At 43.5% G+C, this 20,787-nt stretch overlaps 1 protein-coding gene across 1 annotated transcript in view; it reads right to left on the bottom strand.

The window, feature by feature from the left end:
* SNX33 (sorting nexin 33) overlaps positions 1-20,787 on the bottom strand; it is a 47,559-nt gene that overhangs the window by 4,093 nt on the left and 22,679 nt on the right. The window contains exons 2-3 of the mRNA XM_040342988.1: positions 12,888-13,585; positions 5,636-6,348 (exon numbers count right to left, since the gene is read on the bottom strand). Coding sequence (XP_040198922.1) covers positions 5,636-6,348; positions 12,888-13,564 — 1,390 coding nt within the window. The 5' untranslated portion in view covers positions 13,565-13,585. The remainder of the gene's footprint in view (positions 1-5,635; positions 6,349-12,887; positions 13,586-20,787) is intronic.

Raw genomic sequence — 20,787 nt, 5'->3', positions numbered from 1 at the left:
TGTCAGAATACAAAAATTTTTAACATGAAGAAACGACATATTATCAATATGAACGATTCTCATCACAAAATCATGAATGGTACACAATGAGAATATACCCTCTCAGGGTCAGTCATGGTTCATCCCTCCCATTAAGAGAATGTAGAAGGGGGGAGAAATGGGAATGATGCTGTGGTGTTCTGAAGAATAGTCAACCCCTCCACTAGGGCCCAGTGGGACAAACAGCGTCCCATTCATCTTCAGCCCACAGGACATCCCCAGGGTACTGGAATGGGCCCATAATGTACCATGCAATACTGCACAGGGCCAGAGTCATCAAGGCATTTTGATATTTGCAAAACTCTTCCCAAGAGCCAGGGTTGAGTCCTCTTGAGTATTGCATTCAGGCTTGCTGCTGTAATATTGCAGGAAGCTATGTACAGCCCCTCCCACCAGCCATGATCTGCCTGCACTGCCTGGAGAAGCATACTCAGTGATAACATACTTGATTAAAAATAATGTAAGTACATGGAAATGCTTTATTAAAAAATAAAAATAAAAATCATTAGTGTGATAATAAAAGGGGGTGGGGGGATCAGGACAGACCACATACAAGCAAAGATAAATTTAAGTTTTAAATATACAATTGAAAGTGTTTTGTTATACATGTTTAATAAGCAGGGAGAAAAGTGATATAGAAATGTAACTAAAATTTAACAAATAAAAAATAAGTGCAAAAATACTGGTTGAAGCTGCCAATAACTCAGTGAGCCGACAATACTCTTCTGAAAACTCCTACAATGTTATCAGCCACGCCCAAGCTAGCTCTTAACTACAAAACATATCCCTCTATGTTTTGGAAATTAGGAGAGAGGGAGGCATTTTATAGTTCTAACATACTTCCTGTGCTAGGGGTAAAAGCTCCCCCTCCATGGGTGCAGTACAGTGAATAAGCGTTGTCTCTGGCAGGTAAAAATAAAAACGAAGGCTACATTTACATGGCAGTTTGTGTGCAGGTACTTTGTGGCTTTCAGAAGCGGCTAAACATCACCTCTGTACAGTAGAGATATATGCCAGCACACCATGGAACGACATAAATAGCGTCCAAACAGATGTTTTATTGCATGATCACAACACAAAGAGAGTGCAACGTTTCGGAGCCGCGCAGGGCCCCTTCGTCAGGCATGTCATCACCCTGCGCGGCTCCGAAACGTTGCACTCTCTTTGTGTTGTGATCATGCAATAAAACATCCGTTTGGACGCTATTTATGTCGTTCCATGGTGTGCTGGCATATATCTCTACTGTAACGTGTACCAGTATCCAGCTGGTTGTTGCTACCAGCACCCAAACCCAAGAGCTTATCCAGGAAAATGTGCGATGGGAATATGAAGTATAAACATCACCTCTGGATGCAGGAACCGTCTCTGCTGTGGCTGCATACAAACTGGCTGGATATCTGCAGCCAGAATGCACCCTATATGTCCAGGGTGGGTATTCACCTAGATTAGAAGTTACATGTGAACAGCAGCGGCGCCTGCCATTGATTTGTACAGAGTACAAATCTGACAGCTGCCGCTGTTCACACAGTGTACACAATGGCGTTAACAACCACCAGCATAAATCTACTGATTGTTACCGGTGGCCGCACAGGAATGTTGCCTAATGCAGCCACCAAATCTATACTGGCAAGCTGCAATACAATTGTTTTTTTGTTTGTTTTTGTTGTGTTTTTGTTTAGATACACTTTAAAGTACACCTGTAGGAATGTAATGCAGGCCATAGATGAAGGAAAGATATGCATTGAGTGTAGAAAAGAAAACACAGTGATTATTGCTAGTGGCTATAGACTCTGGTAATAATCACATGCTAGACATCTGACATACTGGTTATACCCAAGTCATTTAATGCATCAACTTGGGTACAATCAGCCGGCCCATAGATGGTCCAAATCGCAGCCCGTCCCTGTTAAACTGGCCAAGAATCAAACCATCTATGACTGGCTTTTGAGCTACAATTGCCAACTTTAAAACTGACCTAGAACAGGCATGCAATCAGTAAAGTCTAAAAACGGACATCCTGTACATTTATTCCAGCTCAGTGTGCTGATGGAGTTTAAAACCAAGATGAGAATAGCCCCAATAATCTGTACCTAAAAATCATCAGTAGCTTTAATATTTTTACTCTCACAGGTTCCCTTTATAAGCCAAACTTTGCTTTTTATGGCAAAGGGACATTGTTAGGCAGGAAAAAAAAATGAATAGCTTTGTTGTGTTTATCATCTGAAATTGTTCCTCAATGTGGATTATTCAAACGGTGTTTGTTACACTGGAACCTGGAACCGCATGAAATGATAAGTAAAACATTAACATGTCACCGCATGTGACTGATAAGAGCCATATTAAAGGGGTTGTAAAGGTTGTTATTTTATTTTCTAAATAGGTTCCTTTAAGCTAGTGCATTGTTGGTTCACTTACCTTTTCCTTCCATTTCCCTTCTAAATGTTTTTTTTCTTTGTCCTGTTCCTCCTCAGTAAGCTGTTCTGGCTGACTAACCCCAGTGGATGATGGTGGAAAGCTTACTGAGGAGGAACAGGAAGTGAGAAATTCAGACAAAGAAAAAAAACATTTAGAAGGGAAATCGAAGGAAAAGGTAAGTGAACCAACAATGCACTAGCTTAAAGCGTCACTAAAGGCAAAACATTTTTTTTTTAAATAACAAACATGTTATACTTACCTCCACTGTGCAGCTCGTTTCGTGCAGATGTTTTTTCACCTTAATGCATAGGATGCATTAAGGTGAAAAAACATTTACCTTTACAACCCCTTTAAGGGAACCTATTTATAAAATAAAAAACAAACCTTTACAACCCCTTTAACCACTTCCCGCCTGGTCAATAGACAATTGATGTCCGGGAAGTGGTTCAGTTATCCTGACTGGACGTCTATTGACGCCCAGCAGGATAACATGCCGACGCGCGCCCGTGGGGGCGCGCAATGCGGCGATGCAGGGTGTCAGTCTGACACCCTGCATCTCCGATCTCGGTAAAAAGCCTCCGACGGAGGCTCTTTATCACGTGATCAGCCGTGTCCAATCACGGCTGATCACGATGTAAACAGGAAGAGCCGTTAACAGACGCGAGTAGAGGAGAGCCAATCGGCGGCTCTCCTGACAGGGGGGATATACGCCTATTGTTTATCAGCGTAGCCCCCGCCCCCGCGGATGCCCACACTGGACCACCAAGGAAGCCACCAGGACCACCAGGGAAGTGGTCTATGAGTGCCCATCAGTGCCGCAAAACAGCGCCGCCTATCAGTGCAACGTATCAGTGACCATCATCAGTGCCATCTCATCGGTGCCCATCAGTGCCGCCTTATCAGTGACCATCAGTGCAGCCATATCAGTGCCCGTAATTGAAGACGAAAACGTACTTATTTACAAAAAAAAATTACAGAGTTGTTGCGCAAAAAATAAAAATCGCAGAGGTGATGCAATACCACCAAAAGAAAGCTCTATTTCTGTGAACAAAACTATAAAAATGTCATTTGGGTACAGTGTAGCATGACCGCGCAATTGTCATTCAAATTCCGCAGGGGTTAAAGCTGAAAATTGGCTTAGGGCAGGAAGGTGCGCAAGTGCCTGGTATTGAAGTGGTTAAATATTCAGAGCAAGTACGGACTTCCATGTTTTCAATATGTTTACAACAGATTTTAAACTGATAAAAATATATTAGTAAAATAAAGTCATTTGTTCTGTTACATCATACTTATTTGTTGCTTCTTCTTTTTGTTGCTTCTTCTTTTTTTTGTTCTAGGTCCTGCTTTTGTACTAGCCTTGTTGTATTTTCATGCTTTTTAGAGCATAATTTTCTATTTAACCGCTTCCATACAGGGCTGTTATACACACCTCCATACCAGGCCTATTCTGGCACTTCTCTCCTACATGTACAAATCATCATTTTTTTGCTAGAAAATTACGCAGAACCCCCAAACATTATATATTTTTTTTAGCAGACACCCTAGGGAATAAAACGACGGTCATTGAAACGTTTTATCTTGCACGGTATTTGCGCAATAATTTTTCAAACGCCTTTTTTTTGGAAAAAAATTGTTTCATGAATTAAAAAAAATAACAAAACAGTAAAGTTAGCCCAATTTTTTTGTAAAATATGAAAGATGATGTTACACCGAGTAAATAGATACCTAACATGTCACGCTTTAAAATTGCGCACACTCATGGAATGGCGCCAAACTTTGGTACTTAAAAATCTCCATAGGCAACGCTTTGAATTTTTTTACAGGTTACCAGTTTAGAGTTACAGAGGAGATCTAGTGCTAGAATTGTTGCTGGCACTCTAACGCACGCGGCGATACCTCACATATGTGGTTTAAACGGCGTTTACATATGTCGACGGGACTTGCGTGTGCGTTCGCTTCTGCGCGCAAGCTACTGGGGACAGGGGGGTTAAAATTATTATTTTTTTTTTACATATTCATTTATTTTTTTACACTTTTTTTTTATTTTTATTTTTTTATTATCACTTTTATTCCTATTACAAGGAATGTAAACATCCCTTGTAATAGGAATGTGTGTGACAGGTGCTCTTTATGGAGAGATGCGGGGTCAATAAGACCCCACATCTCTCCTCCAGGCTGGAAAGCATGAAATCGGTGAAAAAAAAATCACCGATCTCATGATTACTGTTGCTTAGCAGCCGCAATTGCGGCTTTGTTTACTTACGGGGACCCGACCGTGACGTCATCACATCGCGCCCGGGTCCTCCGACGGTCATAGAGATGACTGGTGACCATCTGGTCACCAGTCATCTCTATGCTTCCTGCCAGCGCCGGACGATTCGTTCTCCGGGCCCCCGATGGCACGGGAGAGCCCGGAGAAGCACCGGATGGCGGCGGGAGGGGGGGGTGTCCCCTCCAGCCGCCTGTAAGAACGATCTAGCGGCGGAATCGCCGCTATGATCGTTCTTACGTTGTGCAGAATCGCCGGCAGAAGAGAAGGATATCTGAATGATGCCTCTAGCTGCAGGCATCATTCAGATATCCCCCACAAAGCCCAGGACGTCATATGACGTCCACCCGGATCGGTAGAGGTCCTTTGTGGACGTCATTTTACAATGGGCTGGTATTGATGTGGTTAATGAAGGCAGCATTTTGCACATTAAATATACTGTAAATATATGTAAGCACAACATGTATATACACAAAAACTGCAAACCTCATATGCAATTACCAACATCAACAAAAGTCAAACAAGTCATCTATTTTACTGTGTGTACGTAGGAGACCTAATAAATGATGTGTGTTGTGTCAGCGGTCCTGCTCTATGGTACTACAATTGTCAGGTTTATTCTTTGAAGATTCAGCCAAGGATAATCCTGTGGTTTAATCCTTAAATAAATTGCTATTTCTTCCCAACACCTCTATTATATTTCATTGGCTTCTCTCTCACCCTCATTAGTTTCCCTTGTGATTGCTTTGCTTTGCTTTCCTTTATCTGTTTTTATGTCCATTAAGGGATGACTGTACAAACAAAATAATATATCATTAGCAATAAAAACGTAATGATTGTGCTCTTATAAAAGCAAAGTTGAAGGAAGCACGCTTTATCTTATAACTTGTAAGAAAACCGTTGTGAACATACCTTTCTGTAGGTGGATGATGTCTGGAAAGTTAGACAGCAATCCTTGGTACAAAGACAGGGTATCAAGAAATCTAAACTGATCGTTCTTGGGCTGCTCAGCAAACATCTCCCCAACCTTTTCATAAGTTTGCCCTGTATGAGCAATAGCACCCACAAGTGGTTCTGTGCCATATGGAGGGTCTAGCTGGAAGGAATAACTAAGACCCTGAAGAGCATTTCCAAGTTTCTGAAACTCCTTACGAAAGCCACCCATGTGTTTACGTGCCAGTTCAGACACCACGCTGGTTAACTGCATAACGTTCTCATCCATCTTTTTTGAGAAGGCCTTGAAGGCATCCACGCGGTCTTCCACATCCTGCAGGTCCTGGTGTTCGGTAGGTATCTGCAGAGTCAGCAGGAAACTGGCACCCACCATCTCATCTTTCTCTGCCCGTCGTTTGCCCGCTTTCCATTGCTTCTCATCTTCACAGGTTAAGAAGTGCTGAAAACCATCATACTGAGAAAGAACCGGGTGACTGGTCATATGATCCATCCACAGGATCAAACGACGTTTTCGCTTTTGGATGAAGTCCTCCTCAAAGCGTCCTGTAGCTTGCTTTTCGGGCAAGTGTGGAATGGAGATTACTGTAAACTTATGCAGAAGCCGGTTGTACAACCAGTCAAAATGCTTGTATCTTCGGTAAACTGCAGAGTTGGTGTGCCCTGGTGTAAGCCTGACAAAATAATAAAAAATAAATAAAGAGGTAAAGACAGGAGATAAATAAGAAAAAACAAAAATAGTGAGAATTACTTTAATATAAAAAAAAAAACACAAGCCTGACAACTGTAAAGAGCAAAGGATTGGCACCACTTAGTGTCCAGATGCATTTCACCCCACCCAAGGGGGCTTAGTAGACCCTATAACTAAGCACCAGTGGGGGTGCTCCTCATCACTCATTCACCTGGGCTGGTCAGGAGTAGTGGCAATCACCTTCCTATTTACATTTACTAGCCCTATGGATTGGTATCAGGACAAACCCACACCCCATGCTCTAGGACAGTGGTGGCCAACCTGTCGGAGCCGGCCAACCTTTCGGACCACCCCCCCGCCACCAACACACACACATACTGCTGTCTTACACAGACTTATGATTGGATCTCACCTCCTTATCCAGCCATGTGCTTGAGCCCTGTGCTCCCTCCCACAGTCTGTGGTCAGAGCTGCCATTGGAAGTCCCCTCCTTCACCTCTAGCTCTCTGCACTACTCATACTCCTGGCGCCTCTCTCTGAGTTCACAGGACCTTGATAACTGACTTACCTAGTACCGACATAGTCCACTAGCCCCCACCCACCTCCCTTGGTCTCTGGGGCCCCAAATGAACCTTGTCTATATTCAAATTATGTTAGGATGATGGTACTTTAATGTTATGTTTATTTTTTCTTTACTGAGAGGTCTCCATATAATTCACAGGACCTAGGACTACAGAGGAGGCATCGGGTATCAATGCGTGCTGAAAGTATGGACTGTCAGCGTGCATTAAGAACAACGCTATAAACATTGGTCAGCATACACCCACCAAAATGTTGATTTACAGCAGAACCCTTGGAGACGATGAAAAATGTACCACTGGTTGGCAACTGCTGATCTAGGACACAGGAATATGCCTTTACCTCTACTTTGAGCAGCGCCAAAAGCAATATAACAGGTCACAATGAGGCGGACAATAATTGAGAATATCACTGTAACCAAACATGGTTACAGCTATGACTAAGCACTGAAGCTACAGTGCGAAACGTTAGCTTTTGTTCCAATTTTTTTGCTGTGGCATGTTTATTTTGTGATCGATTTTAATTAAAAGAACATTTTTGGAGTGTGGCTGTCCAAGTTTCCTTCGTATTTTTGCGTAACCAAACATGCCTTGATAAACTGAATCTCCCTGGAAGTGAATATTACTGCACCCTCATGTATGCCATTCATAAACTCTACATCCCTCTACATCCCTGAAAGAGGAGGAAAGAAAATGCTTCTGCACAGCTCATGAAAGTTCTGATAGGATTAGGGATACTCGGCTATCCAAGGATCCTGTTAATAATTTCCATCCGGGATTAAGCCCTGGTTCACACTGGGTACGATTTGGAATGATTTGAGATGCGATTTGACATGTCAAATCGCATCTCAAATCGGCGGCAATTGTCGGCAATGGCACTGTCCTAATCAGTGAGACGCCGCATCTGCCATTTCAAAAAGTAGTTCCTGTACTACTTTTTGCGATTTCGGGCCGCGATTTACATCAAATTGCGGCCTAAATCGCGGCAAATCTCGGAAAAATCGCGCTAAAATCGCGGCAAAATCGCGCATTTTACCGCGATTTTGAATTCGCAGCAGCGTGAACCTAGGCTAAATAATAGTTTCCCTTAATAATAAAAGTATTCTGAATCTGAAAAGGCTGAATGTCATTATGATCGCCAAGCAACCATGCTGCAAATTGGGGTTTAAGGCGATTGATTACTTTTTTCACCCTTAACCTAGAATTTTCTCTTTTATTTAGAGTTAGGATGGTGACTAGCTAATGGGGGAACCTGCATTTTCATGCAAAGTCTCTGTTTATGAGCACAATATGTGTTAGGATAGGACTGTCTTAAAAAGGCAAAGTTCAGGAATATATAACCCCCCCCCCCCCCATTACACTCTGCTGGGTCACCTTACATGTCCCCACTTACATGCTGTGGCAGGCTGCCCCTTGAAGACTTGAAAGACTCTTGGGCTGCTCAGCAAACATCTCCCCAACCTTTTCATAAGTTTGCCCTGTGTGCGCAATAGCACCCACGAGTGGTTCTGTGCCATATAGAGGGTCTAGCTGGAAGGAATAACTAAGACCCTGAATAACACTACTAAGTTTTGACTTGATACTGCAGGAGCAATTCATTCTATGAGATGACTACATTTTTACCAGCTGGACTGCAGACAGTGTAGAAAGGCCACAGCCATTGAAATAAGTAAATATGTGATGGATTGCAGAGCCCCAGTCTAGCGGCACGGTAAAAGCATTGTTACTTATGAGATCCTCTACTACCCCGGCAGGGGATGCTCCTCTAGGCCTTTAGGATATCAGATGACCTTAGGCCACTGGAGCATATATAGAGGCCGTAGTTAATGGTCTAGCAGCGCAGGGGAGACTGCAGGAGCGGTGGATCGGGTAGATAAATCTGCTTTTCTCAATCGCCTAAAAAAGCAGTTAAAGTATAAGTTCACCTCTCATAACGTTACACTCATATTCAGGGTGTAACATGTAACAGGTTATAAAAGGAACTGCCCCCCCCAATTTCCAGCTCTGACAGCTAGTTGGGATCTTCTCCCCCTGCTTCATGAAATCTGACCTGGGCACATATATCTGTAGTGTTTTCTTATAGCTCTCCAAAGCCCCAGGTCCTGTGTCTTTCCGTTGCTCCATTCCTTTTTTTCTAACACTATGTTCACTTTCTAAAGAATATAGAAAGCTGAAGACAGATATACCTGTAAAACGTATGTAGGGAGATTTGTTTCATCTCTGTATCATCTGAGGCTGTTCACTTCACTAGGTATAGGATAGGGCTTACATCAACAACACCTCACTGCGAATGGGAAACTACAAGTCCTGATAGCCTGAAGCTGTCAGCTTGTAGTTCTCAATGAACTACCACGGTGCTGTGAGCACTGTGGTAGTTCATTGATTCTTACTGTCAGAGTGTATCGGCTTACCCATATGAGGTACAAGCAAGCGGATACACTGACAGGTCTGCATGAGACCTGCATGGCAACAGCGATCTGCTGATTGCTGGTGCAATGCTTTACAGGCTACTGCAACATAAAAAATAATAGATGCAATTTTTTTTACCTGCACAAAAATTTGTATTTATTATTTTTTTGTCAAAAAGTGAATGTGTCCTTTAACCGCTTGCCGACCAGCCGCCGCAGTTATACGGCGGCAGGTCGGCTCTGCTGGGCGAGATCACGTAGATCTACGTCATCTCGCCGAGTGTCCGCCATAATGTTGCAGTACCGATAAAAATTGCTGATCCCCGCCATTACTAGTAAAAAAAAATATTAATAAAAATGCCATAAAACTATCCCCTATTTTGTAAACGCTATAACTTTTGCGCAAACCAATCAATAAACGCTTATTGAGATTTTTTTTTTTTTACGAAAGTATGTAGAAGAATAGGTATCGGCCTAAACTGAGGAAAAAAAAATGTTTTTTTATATATTTTTGGGGGATATTTATTACAGCAAAAAATATTATTTTTTTTAAAAATTGTCGCTCTATTTTTGTTTATAGCAAAAAAACTAAAAACCGTAGAGGTGATCAAAATACCACCAAAAGAAAGCTCTATTTGTGGGAAAAAAAGGACGCCAATTTTGTTTGGGAGCCACGTCACACGACCGCGCAATTGTCTGTTAAAGCGACGCAGTGCCGAATCGCAAAAAGTGGCCTGGTCTTTGACCAGCAATATGGTCCGGTGCTGAAGTGGTTAAAGTAGAACTAGAGGCAAATTTTCTTTTTTTCATTTTGGATAGAGTAAGGGAGGGCTAGAACCCCCTTGTAAGGTATATTTTTGCTATCTTTGTCCCATTGGGGAGATTTCCCTTCACTTCCTGTCCCACAGCCAAAACAGGAAGTAAGAAAAAATTCCTGCAAATTAATGGAATCTCTTGGAGACTCCCAGCTCACCAGAACTAGTGTCCCCTATGGAAGATTTCCCCTCTATTATTTTTCCAGGGACAACCCAAAATTTGGGATTTTCTTTTACTTTTTAGTTTTAATGATAAATGTTAAAGGGGTTGTAAAGGTTTGTTTTTTATTTTCTAAATAGGTTCCTTTAAGCTAGTGCATTGTTGGTTCAACTACCCTTTCCTTCGATTTCCCTTCTAAATTATTATTTTTTTCTTTGTATTCTTTGTCTGAATTTCTCACTTCCTGTTCCTCCTCAGTAAGCTGTTCAGTAAGTCTGTTCTATCTGACTAACCACCACTCGGATGATGGGGGCAAGCTTACTGAGGAGAAACAGAAAGTAAGAGATTCAGACAAAGAAAAAAAAACATTTAGAAGGGAAATCGAAGGAAAAGGTAAGCAAACCACACAGGGGCAACGCGACTTTCAGCGCGACTTTGGGAGGCAACTTGAACACGACTTGAGTATGAATCACAACGCGACTTGGGGCGACTTACAACACGACTTGAAGTCGCATCCAGGATGGGGAACTTCATGCCAAATTTTAAATAAAAAAACGGCATGGGTTCCCCCTCCATGAGCCCTTAGGGCGTGGGTGTCCCCCCCAAATCTATACCAGACCCTTATCCGAGCACGCAGCCCGGCCGATCAGGAAATGGGGTGGGGACGAGTGAGCGCCTGCGACCCCCGCTCACCACAAAGCACCGTGTCCCCATGTTGATGGGGACAAGGGCCTCTTCCCGAAAAACACTGGCCGTTGGTTGTCGGGGTCTGCGGGCAGGGGCTTATCGGAATCTGGGAGCCCCCTTTAATAAGGGGGCCCCATATGCCGGCCCCCCACCCTATGTGAATGAGTATGGGGTACATCGTACCCCTACCCATTCACCTAAGGGGTAAAAAGTGTCAAGAATAAAAACACACTAGACAGGTTTTTAAAGTCGTTTATTAGGCAGCTCCGGGGGTCTTCTTCCGACCTCTCCCTTCTGCCGGGCACCTCCGCTATCTTCTTCCAGCTCTTTTACTAGTGAGGCCTGGTCTTCTGCGCCCCCCTGCCCCAAAGCACCCACCCCGCTCGTCTCCACCCCCTTTCCTGACCAGCCGGGATGCGTGCTCGGATAAGGGTCTGGTATGGATTCGGGGGCACCCCTACGCCGTTTTTTCGGCGTAGGGGTTCCCCTTAAAATCCATACCAGACCTAAGGGCCTGGTATGCTCTTGGAGGGGGAACCTATGCCGGTTTTTTATTTAAAATTTGGCGTAGAGTTCCCCTGTGGGAGGGAGGGGTTTACCTTTAGAACAGGTTCACTGGGGCGACTTCCTGTAAAGTTGCCTTACTGTGAACGGGGATCCGACTTGGAGGCGACTGCCATTGAAATCAATGGGTACAAGTCGCCTACAAGTCAGATTGAAGTAGTACAGGAACCTTTTTTCAAGTCGGAGCGACTGCAGTAGTGTGCATTAAGAGGGCTCCATTCACATACATTGATTTCTTTGTGCAGCGCGACTTGAGGCGACTAGGGGCGACCTGAAGTCGGACGCCAGGTCGCCCCTGTGTGAACCGACTTTTAAAGGAAAATAACATTTTCCTTTAAATTTCTATTCCTTTTAAAGGAATAGAAAATAAAAAACTAACCTTTACAACCCCTTTAAACGGGACACATAGAGAAGGGGATACAGACAGCAAAAAAAAGTTTTGCCTTTAGTTATACTTTAATCCATGCAGTGCAGGCACAGTCCTACCACAATGGAAACTTTTATAGGTTTCCTGGAGTTGGCTTTAAGTTTTTGGTAGATGTTGAAAATTTCAACTACCTGAAAGCTTTTGAATCTTTTGGACACGGTCTGATTTGTCCAACTTTTTTATTTTATATTGTGTACACACACACACACACACACACACACAAAGGTGGAAGGAAACACCCTAAAACTGCCATCTGGATAGGAAGAGGATCAGGAACTATGGCAGGTATCTTTACTACAGTATCAACAAAATACACAAAGCTAGGAGCTGACAGAGCCCACTAGTTTCCGTCTACAACCAAAATATTCATTCTGGGTGGACTGATCCTTTAGTATTCTAATAAAGCTGCTCAATCGCCCAAATAAATAAAAACAGATGGAGCTGGTTACTGAGCGTGCAGGGTAACAGAGAACCTATTCTGCTGTTTTTCTTGGAATCACACCCTCCCACACCCTTTGTTCACTCTCCCTAATGACAGAGTGACCCGACAGCACAAATAATGCACAAGCAAATTGCAGGTTATTGTTTACCGCACATACTAGTGTACATTACTGTATGTACAACGACACATCCTTATTCCTCTTACTAAAAACGAATGACACGCTTTTTCCTTAGTTACGCAAAGCGACAAGACACAGTATGGCACTTTTGCAAATTCCAGACATTGTTCAGTAAATGCAAGGATATAAATAGTTGATTCTGAGTAAACACTGGTTTGAGCACTTTCCTTAAATACACATAGACTTTTACCAACACTACAAAGACTTCACTGACTGTATTTTTAAAGACTGTTCTACCTCTATATAGGAACACAGTTTCTTACCTGTAGGAAATGTAACTTTTGATTCCTTTGAACTTTGTTTGCTTGGTGGGTGCCTCAACAGAGCAACTGAATGGATTACGCTCCGCCTGCCACTCTGGACCCATGGGTCCCATTTCAATACCATGAGATTCAGGCACTCTGCCCAGCTGGGGAACATCACCAAGTACAAAGGCTTCGACACCTGACCTTACAAAGCTAGAAAATCGGTTTAAGTTCCTCCCCACAACACTTCCCCTCTTCGAACTTGCCACACTGTCCTGACGTTCTAGCCGTGGTCTGTGGGTATATTCAGCTCTTGGGTAATGGGGCCGTGGGGGCTGATTGTGTGGAACACCATTTGGACCACTAGGTTCTTCTGCAACAGACTGTCCATCATCCCATTCATCCCAGTCATCATCATCCTCCTCGTCATCATCGTAGCTTCCATGATGTGTATTATCTGGGTAGCTTTGATGCTGTGCTGGGCAGTCTACTTGTACAGATCCAGAACGGGGCGGATGAAGGATTTCAACATATGATGCTGGAAAAAGCCCAGTCTGGCCATGGCTATTTGTGCCCTGAAGCCACCCATCTAGCGAAACATCACTGAGCAGACGTAGCTCTTCATTCTCCAGGATGTTTATTTCCTCTTTGTTCTCGCTCTGGAAGGTGTATAGAGCTCTTGCTTTCAGTGCCATGATGAAGACGGGACCAAAATGCTGAAATGGTAATAAACAATATGATGAAGTGATCCATCAACATTTAAATCACATGATATATAACATTAAAGTGGTTCTAAAGGCAGATAGAGTGCATTAACCACTTAAGCCCCGGACCAATATGCTGCCTAAAGACCCAAGGGGTTTTTACAGTTCGGGACTGCGTCGCTTTAACAGACAATTGCGCGGTCGTGCGACGTGGCTCCCAAACAAAATTGGCGTCCTTTTTTCCCCACAAATAGAGCTTTCTTTTGGTGGTATTTGATCACCTCTGCGGTTTTTATTTTTTGCGCTATAAACAAAAATAGAGCGACAAATTTGAAAAAAATTCAATATTTTTTACTTTTTGCTATAATAAACATCCCCCAAAAACATATATATAAAAAAAAAAAATTTCCTCAGTTTAGGCCGATACGTATTCTTCTACCTATTTTTGGTTAAAAAAAAAAAATCGCAATAATCGTTTATCGGTTGGTTTGCGCAAAATTTATAGCGTTTACAAAATAGGGGATAGTTTTATTGCATTTTTATTTTTTTAATTTTTTTTACTACTAATGGCGGCGATCAGCGATTTTTTTCGTGACTGCGACATTATGGCGGACACTTCGGACAATTTTGACACATTTTTGGGACCATTGTAATTTTCACAGCAAAAAATGCATTTAAATTGCATTCTTTATTGTGAAAATGACAGTTGCCGTTTGGGAGTTAACCACAGGAGGCGCTGTAACATTTAGTGTTCACTTTGTGTGTGTTTACAACTGTAGGGGGGTGTGGCCGTAGGACTGACATCATCGATCGAGTCTCCCTAATAAAAGGGATCACTCGATCGATGCGCCACCATAGTGAAGCACGGGGAAGCCGTGTTTACATACGGCTCTCCCCGTTCTTCAGCTCCGGGGAGCGATCGCGACGGAGCGGCTATAAACGAATAGCCGCGCCGTCGTCCTGGATCGCTCCCCGAGGCTTAAGGACCGCCGCATGTACCGGGGGGGGGTCCCGATCGGACCCCCGACCCACGTCAAGCAGAGGACGTATAGGTACGTACATGTGCCTGTCCGTGCCATTCTGCTGACGTATTTTTACATGAGGCGGTCCTTAAGTGGTTAAAGGGGTTGTAAAGGAAAAAATGTTGTTCCCTAAATAGCTTCCTTTACCTTAGTGCAGTCCTCCTTCACTCATCTCATCCTTCCATTTTGCTCTTAACCACTTGACCACTAGGCACTTTAACCCCCTTAATAACCAGACCAATTTTCAGCTTTCGGTGCTCTCACAATTTGAATGACAATTACTCCAATTTTTGACCTTTTTTTTAATGTATTTTAGTAGTGTCAAGCTGCAAACTTGCAATTATAATGCCTTTGGTATTTGTTTAGCATTGCTCACAGCCTAGGACAGGGGTAGGCAACCTCAGTAATCCAGATGTGCTGAAACTACACACTGTAAAACTAACAGCCATGGGGTTTATGCTCAAAAGCATGATGGGATTTGTAGTTTCACCAGAGCTAGAAGGCAGACGTTGCCTATGCCAGGTCTAGGATAACATAGCAGTTTGACACGTTACAGAAAATTGGTCAATGACCAGTTTCCACCACCAGAATAAATACAGTGCTTCCTGTTATGTCAGGAGAAGACTGAGAGGCATAAAGGTCAACCTTAGGTTATTATTAATGCAGTTGCTCTGCCTACATTGAAATCCTGCAGCCAATGAGATAACCTTCTATTGTTATAGCTTGATAAGTATTCTATACGTATCGCCAAAAAACGTTGTATTTGTTAGAATGCTATAAAGGTTTAGAACCCCTGTCAAGTTTTTCTTATTCAACAGTTTTATTACAGGTTTTTAAGTAATTAAGGCAATGCATTTGGAGTTATATGCAAGCTCCGACACGATCTCCGCTCAGGGAGTAACAATGGATGAAATATAAGAAAATATAACAATCATAGCTCTATGAGATCAAAGAACAATGCAGATGAGGGAGGCTGAATAAAATAGTTAATAAAAAAAAGTAGTAAATAAGGAAAAAGGGGGAGTTGGGGGGGAGAAAGGGAAGGGGTCAGGGTCTTGTAGGGCAAAGAGGAAGGAGAACCCCAGAGGTCGCCAAGACCCTGCCAGCTGGCGCATTTCAGGGCATGCGAAAAGGATATTAAATCAGGGGTGTCAAACTCAATTTCATCGTGGGCCGCATCAGCATTATGATTGCCCTTAAAAGGGCCGGTTGTATCTGTAAGATTAGATGTCTAGCGCATTCCCTTCCCTTCACATTAGATGTCAAGAGCCACCCCACCATCAGAAGTTGAGTCCCCCACTCTCCTTACATCACAGTGCACCCCCCTTTGCTTATGCTGCTGCTGGGAAGAAGCTGGATGCATTGCTTAAAAGCAGAAAGTAAGGGTCTGGAGGAGGACCAGAGGAGGGCTGGAGCTTTCCTGCAGCTGCAGGAGAGGTGCAAGGGCCACATGAAATGGCCTGGAGGGTCGAATTTGGCCCACCGGCCTTGTGTTTGACACCTGTGTATTAAAGAATCATGGTTCCGCCAAAATTGTGTGGAAGGAAATATTCCACTCATGGGTGCCAACGCTTAGTACATTTTGGGATTCTGTCTTATAGGGTCACATCAATTTGTTTAGTGACCAGAAGACAAAGCATTTTCCAGGCTTTATCAATCGTTTGTTTAGATGAAGTAGTGATTTGGAGTGAAACCTTAAAGTGATTCTAAAGTTAATACTTACCTGCTCTGTGCAATGGTTTTGCAGAAAGCAGCCTCCTTTTCTCGTGTCCCCTGTGGGATGCTCCTGGGCCCTTCTCGCTGCTAAGTGCCCCAATAGCAAGTTGCTTGCTATGAAGGGACTCGTGTGCGATTGCTCCCAAGCCGACACTGTGTATACAAAGTATAGGCCCCACCCCCACTCCCTCCTTACTGGCTCTGATTGACAGCAGAAGGAGCCAAAGGCTAATGAGGAGAGAGAGAGACCCGAGAGGGCATCTGCTCTCGTGCACATCACTGGATCAAGATCGGGCTCAGGTAAATATTAATATTTAGGCTGATTGCAGGTTTTTTTACCTTAATGCAGAGATCTTCTAGGGATCAGAGGATCTGACATCACAAAGCCGGTCCAGGTTCTGGAGAGATCCCGATTTTAAAGTCAGGATCCACTCAGATGCCTGGACTGGCAGCTGGCTGAGCCCCTCAGCGAGCCGCTGACAGCCTGAGCAAGCCGCTTCCACAGCCCAGCACTCCAGTGAGCTCTGGAAGGGCAGAGCAGAAAGCGCCGACTGACAGTCACCGCTCTCTGCTCACTGAAGACTAAGAACTGAGCAATCAGCGGCTTTTGATCCCTCAGTTTTGTCTTAGAAGTGTTGGGGGACAGATGTAACATCGGACCAATGCTGCATCCACCTAGGTGAGTATTATGGTTTTCTCTGGTTGACACCGATACAAATCTGATGCAGTTCAGATGCGTTCCAGAACACATAAGAGCTGCATATCAAGTAATTGCATATCAAGTGAAATAACATTGTTTTCTATAAGGCTGTTCACATCTATGTGGTGCAATTCGGATGTGGTTAAAAAATAAATAAAAAGAGTCCTGTACAAGTTTAGTGCAGTGCTGTGCAATTTTAAGCTCCATAGACTATTAGGCTGCATTCACACCTGAACGTGACGTATTTTACCGCGATTTGCCGCGACAAATTGCAGCGTTTTGTCCCGCGATTTGCCGCGACAAAACGCGGCGTTTTTTAAGCCTAAAATACGCTGGAGGGGTGATTAACATTGTCGGCTATGCCGAACGCCGAAAGCCGCCTGAAAAAAAGGGTCCGGGACTTGTTTTGAGCTTCAAGCGTACGGCATTTCGGCGTGGAGATGTGAACCATCTCCATAGCCAACAATGTTAAATCTCCCCTCCAGCGTATTTCAGGCTGCAATAGCGTAGCGCTACAGGCGACAAAACGTCTAGGTGTGAATGGAGCCTTAAAATTGCATTATACTCGCAGCTGTTAAGCACAAATCACACCACAAACTGCATGAAAATCACCCTGTGTCGCACTGCATCCAGTGTGAACCTAAGCTCAAGGTAAAAAAACTTCTCCCTTTTGAACCACTTTAAATTGAGCCAAGGTTAAATTAGGAGGGCACTAGAGGGTCCAGTTGAATGATGATACAAATAACATTTGAAAAACTTCAGACCAGAATGTCGCCAGGACTAGGGTTGCCACCTCATGCTTTTAAACCTGACTACATATTAATTACACATGTTCTGAGGCTAATTTAATGCAGATAAGGCACTAAGTGAATTTAATTACCATCTTAATCAGCCAGAGAACCTGTGTAATTAATAGGTGTTCAGGTTTATAGGGATGAGGTGGCAACCCCAGCCCGGATTGAGTAGACCCACCAGATATGAAGGTGAATGCCAAGGTTTCCACAACCCCAAAAACACAGTGAGGGATAATTTGTATAGTATAACTTTTGAGTGTGGAACAGGAACTCTGAAAACATAGTCATCCGATTCCTGTCTGTAAATACACTGGTGTGGTGAGTGTGGCAGTTTATTTTTCTCATGTAACACAGGGAATGCTTTTATGGAGGTCGAAGTAGCAAGTTGATGCCGTCTAATTAGATTTAATTGGGAACAAAATTCGGAAGACGGATGGAGAAACATAGACCGGATAAAAGGCCGGATGATTCATTATTGCATTTCATTATTTTTGTAACAAACATATCAATGAATTAAATGTTGGTTTTTCATATCCTCTTGGCGTTCGGCTTTAAAGTATATCTGTCTTTTATTATGTTCATGAGCAACTTGAAATTTCCTTAAAACCAGGGTTCTGCACTATACAAATTTGGACTCTGGCTCTCCCATCTGTCACACTACACTGCTGGTCAGTGGGACTGTCTATCACAATGAGGAATAGTTATGTAGTGGAGACAGAAAGGGGCAAGTCACAGCATAAGGGTATGTCAATAAAACAAAACAAAAAAAACATATTCAGTACATTTTTCCTTGTTTCATGCGTTTAAAGACTTTGCAAGTACAGAAAAACACATTTTGATCATCTAGAAATGCACTCAGCTTAGAATTCCTGTTGTGGGCTGAAAACACACATCATTTTTGTGGACTGAATGGTGTCAGCCCTGCTCATTTGTCTTTTTTCCAAACTACTAAATCCCTCCCACTCTCCACACACATTTAATGGTGTGTTACTTTTAAAAAACAATATATGTATTTAATAAAAAAACTAGAAAGTACTTGAGTGTTATCCTTGGCAGAACATTTCTCAGGCTAGGTTCACACTGAATTCGCGGCTGCGGTTTTGCCGCAATTTCGGCCGCGATTTAAGAGACATCTGTGTAGGGTTTAATGTAAATCGCGGCCCGAAATCGCAAAAAGTAGTACAGGAACTACTTTTTGAAATCGGTGCAGCGCCGATTAGGACGGTGCCATTGCCGACAATTGCCGGCAAATGCCGCCGATTTGAGATGCGATTTGACATGTGAAATCGCATCTCAAATCGTACCAAATCGTACCCAGTGTGAACCTGGGCTCAAGCTGAGAGAGGGAGGTGCAGTAATAAGAGCTAATTAGCGTCTCCTGCATGCACATGTGCTGACAGGAGAAGAGAGAAAAGTGAGCAGAGTTGGGGGGTTCACACTATTGCGATGCGGAAACCAGTGAGATTCCAGTGCCAGTTCCCACATGGCATCTCCCTAGCAGGCAGTTTACACGGCCCTCTGTGAACCGCTGCGGGTGTCAAAAATAAGTTAATGACATCCCCAGACTAATTTGCATTGCGAACTGTGAATTCGGACAGGAATCGGATTGCATGCGATCCGATTCCGGTGCGGGGGGGGGGGGGTTTGCTGCACCGTTTTGTGCAAAGCCAATGCGAGTTCAGCAATGCGATGCGAATCACATGCAATGTCTGTGTTCGCAATAGTGTAAACCCAAAATATCCAATCAATCAGCAAGCTGCAGGAAGAAAGGTGACAAGTTGAGTCACTATCCTGGCTGTGCGGTCTGGCTGAGGTGCATTAATGACAAAAGAGGCTGGACGAGGCCAGGTTCACACTGGTACGACAAACGCTAGGACATTGGGAGCTCATGTCGCATGACGTGTATAAATCAATGATTCCCTATGAGAGCCGTCTTAACTGGTCCGACACAAGTCCGTCCGACTTTGAAAATACTTCCTGCACTACCTTGATCCGACTTTGGTCCTACTTCTGCTCATTGAATATCATTGAAGTGGGATCAAAGTAGGATCCTTGTCCTTACCATCTGACTTGTGACATCCGACATTGTGATTACATCAGCAGTAAAAGGTATTTATGTCACACTGGTATTGTCTTGATTGGTCAAAAGACAAGTCGTACTATCTCAAAGTCAGAGCAAAATCTTATCCCGTTCATTTAAGTTAGGACCAATGTGGCAGGGCAAAGTAGGATGACAGTCGTGTGGTACCAATGTGAACCCAGCCTTAATGACGGATCTTTTGGCAGATAAGACAGCTGACGTGTGCATTTCATATGTTTAGATGTCTCTCTGGAGCGCAGCATAAAGTCTGTTGCCTGCAATTACTGTATGTTAGAGCCCTTTCACACTGGGGCGTTTTTCAGGCGCTTTGGCGTTTAAAAAAAAAAAAAAAAAAGCATGAAAAGCCTCATCTGCAATCCCAATGTGAAAGCCTGAGTGCTTTCAGAGCCCTTTCACACTGCCAGCACCCTAAAAAACGCCGGGAAAGACCCCTTTCACACTGGGGCGTTTTCAGGCGCTTTGGCGTTAAAAAAGCTCCTTCAATGGGAAGGGGGCTTTATGAGCGGTGTATTCAACGCTCCTAAAGCGCTGCAAAGAAGCTGCTTGCAGGACTTTTTTTGACGCCCTGCCAGCGCATCGCCTCAGTGTCAAAGCACTCGGGCTTTCACATTGAGATTGCAAATGCAGCTTCTTTCAGGTGCTTTACACTTTTTTTAACGCTAAATAGCCTGAAAAACGCCCCAGTGTAAAAGGGGTCTTACGTTTTTTTTTTCTTTTTTAACCAATTAAGCATGGAAGAGGTTACCTATCTGTATTACAGTTGTGCATCATGTGTGATTACTAGACATGTTCATTTGAATGCATTTACGTCCGAATTTTGGGGATTTTTGCGTTCGTTTTAATAAAACGTTTACGAACGCGCAGAATACGAAATCCGAAAT

The sequence above is a fragment of the Rana temporaria genome, chromosome 3, assembly GCF_905171775.1.
Source record: "Rana temporaria chromosome 3, aRanTem1.1, whole genome shotgun sequence".
In the NCBI taxonomy this organism is placed as follows: Eukaryota; Metazoa; Chordata; class Amphibia; order Anura; family Ranidae; genus Rana; species Rana temporaria.
The sequence above is the reverse complement of the archived record's forward strand: the minus strand, read 5'-3'. Positions and strand labels throughout refer to the sequence as shown.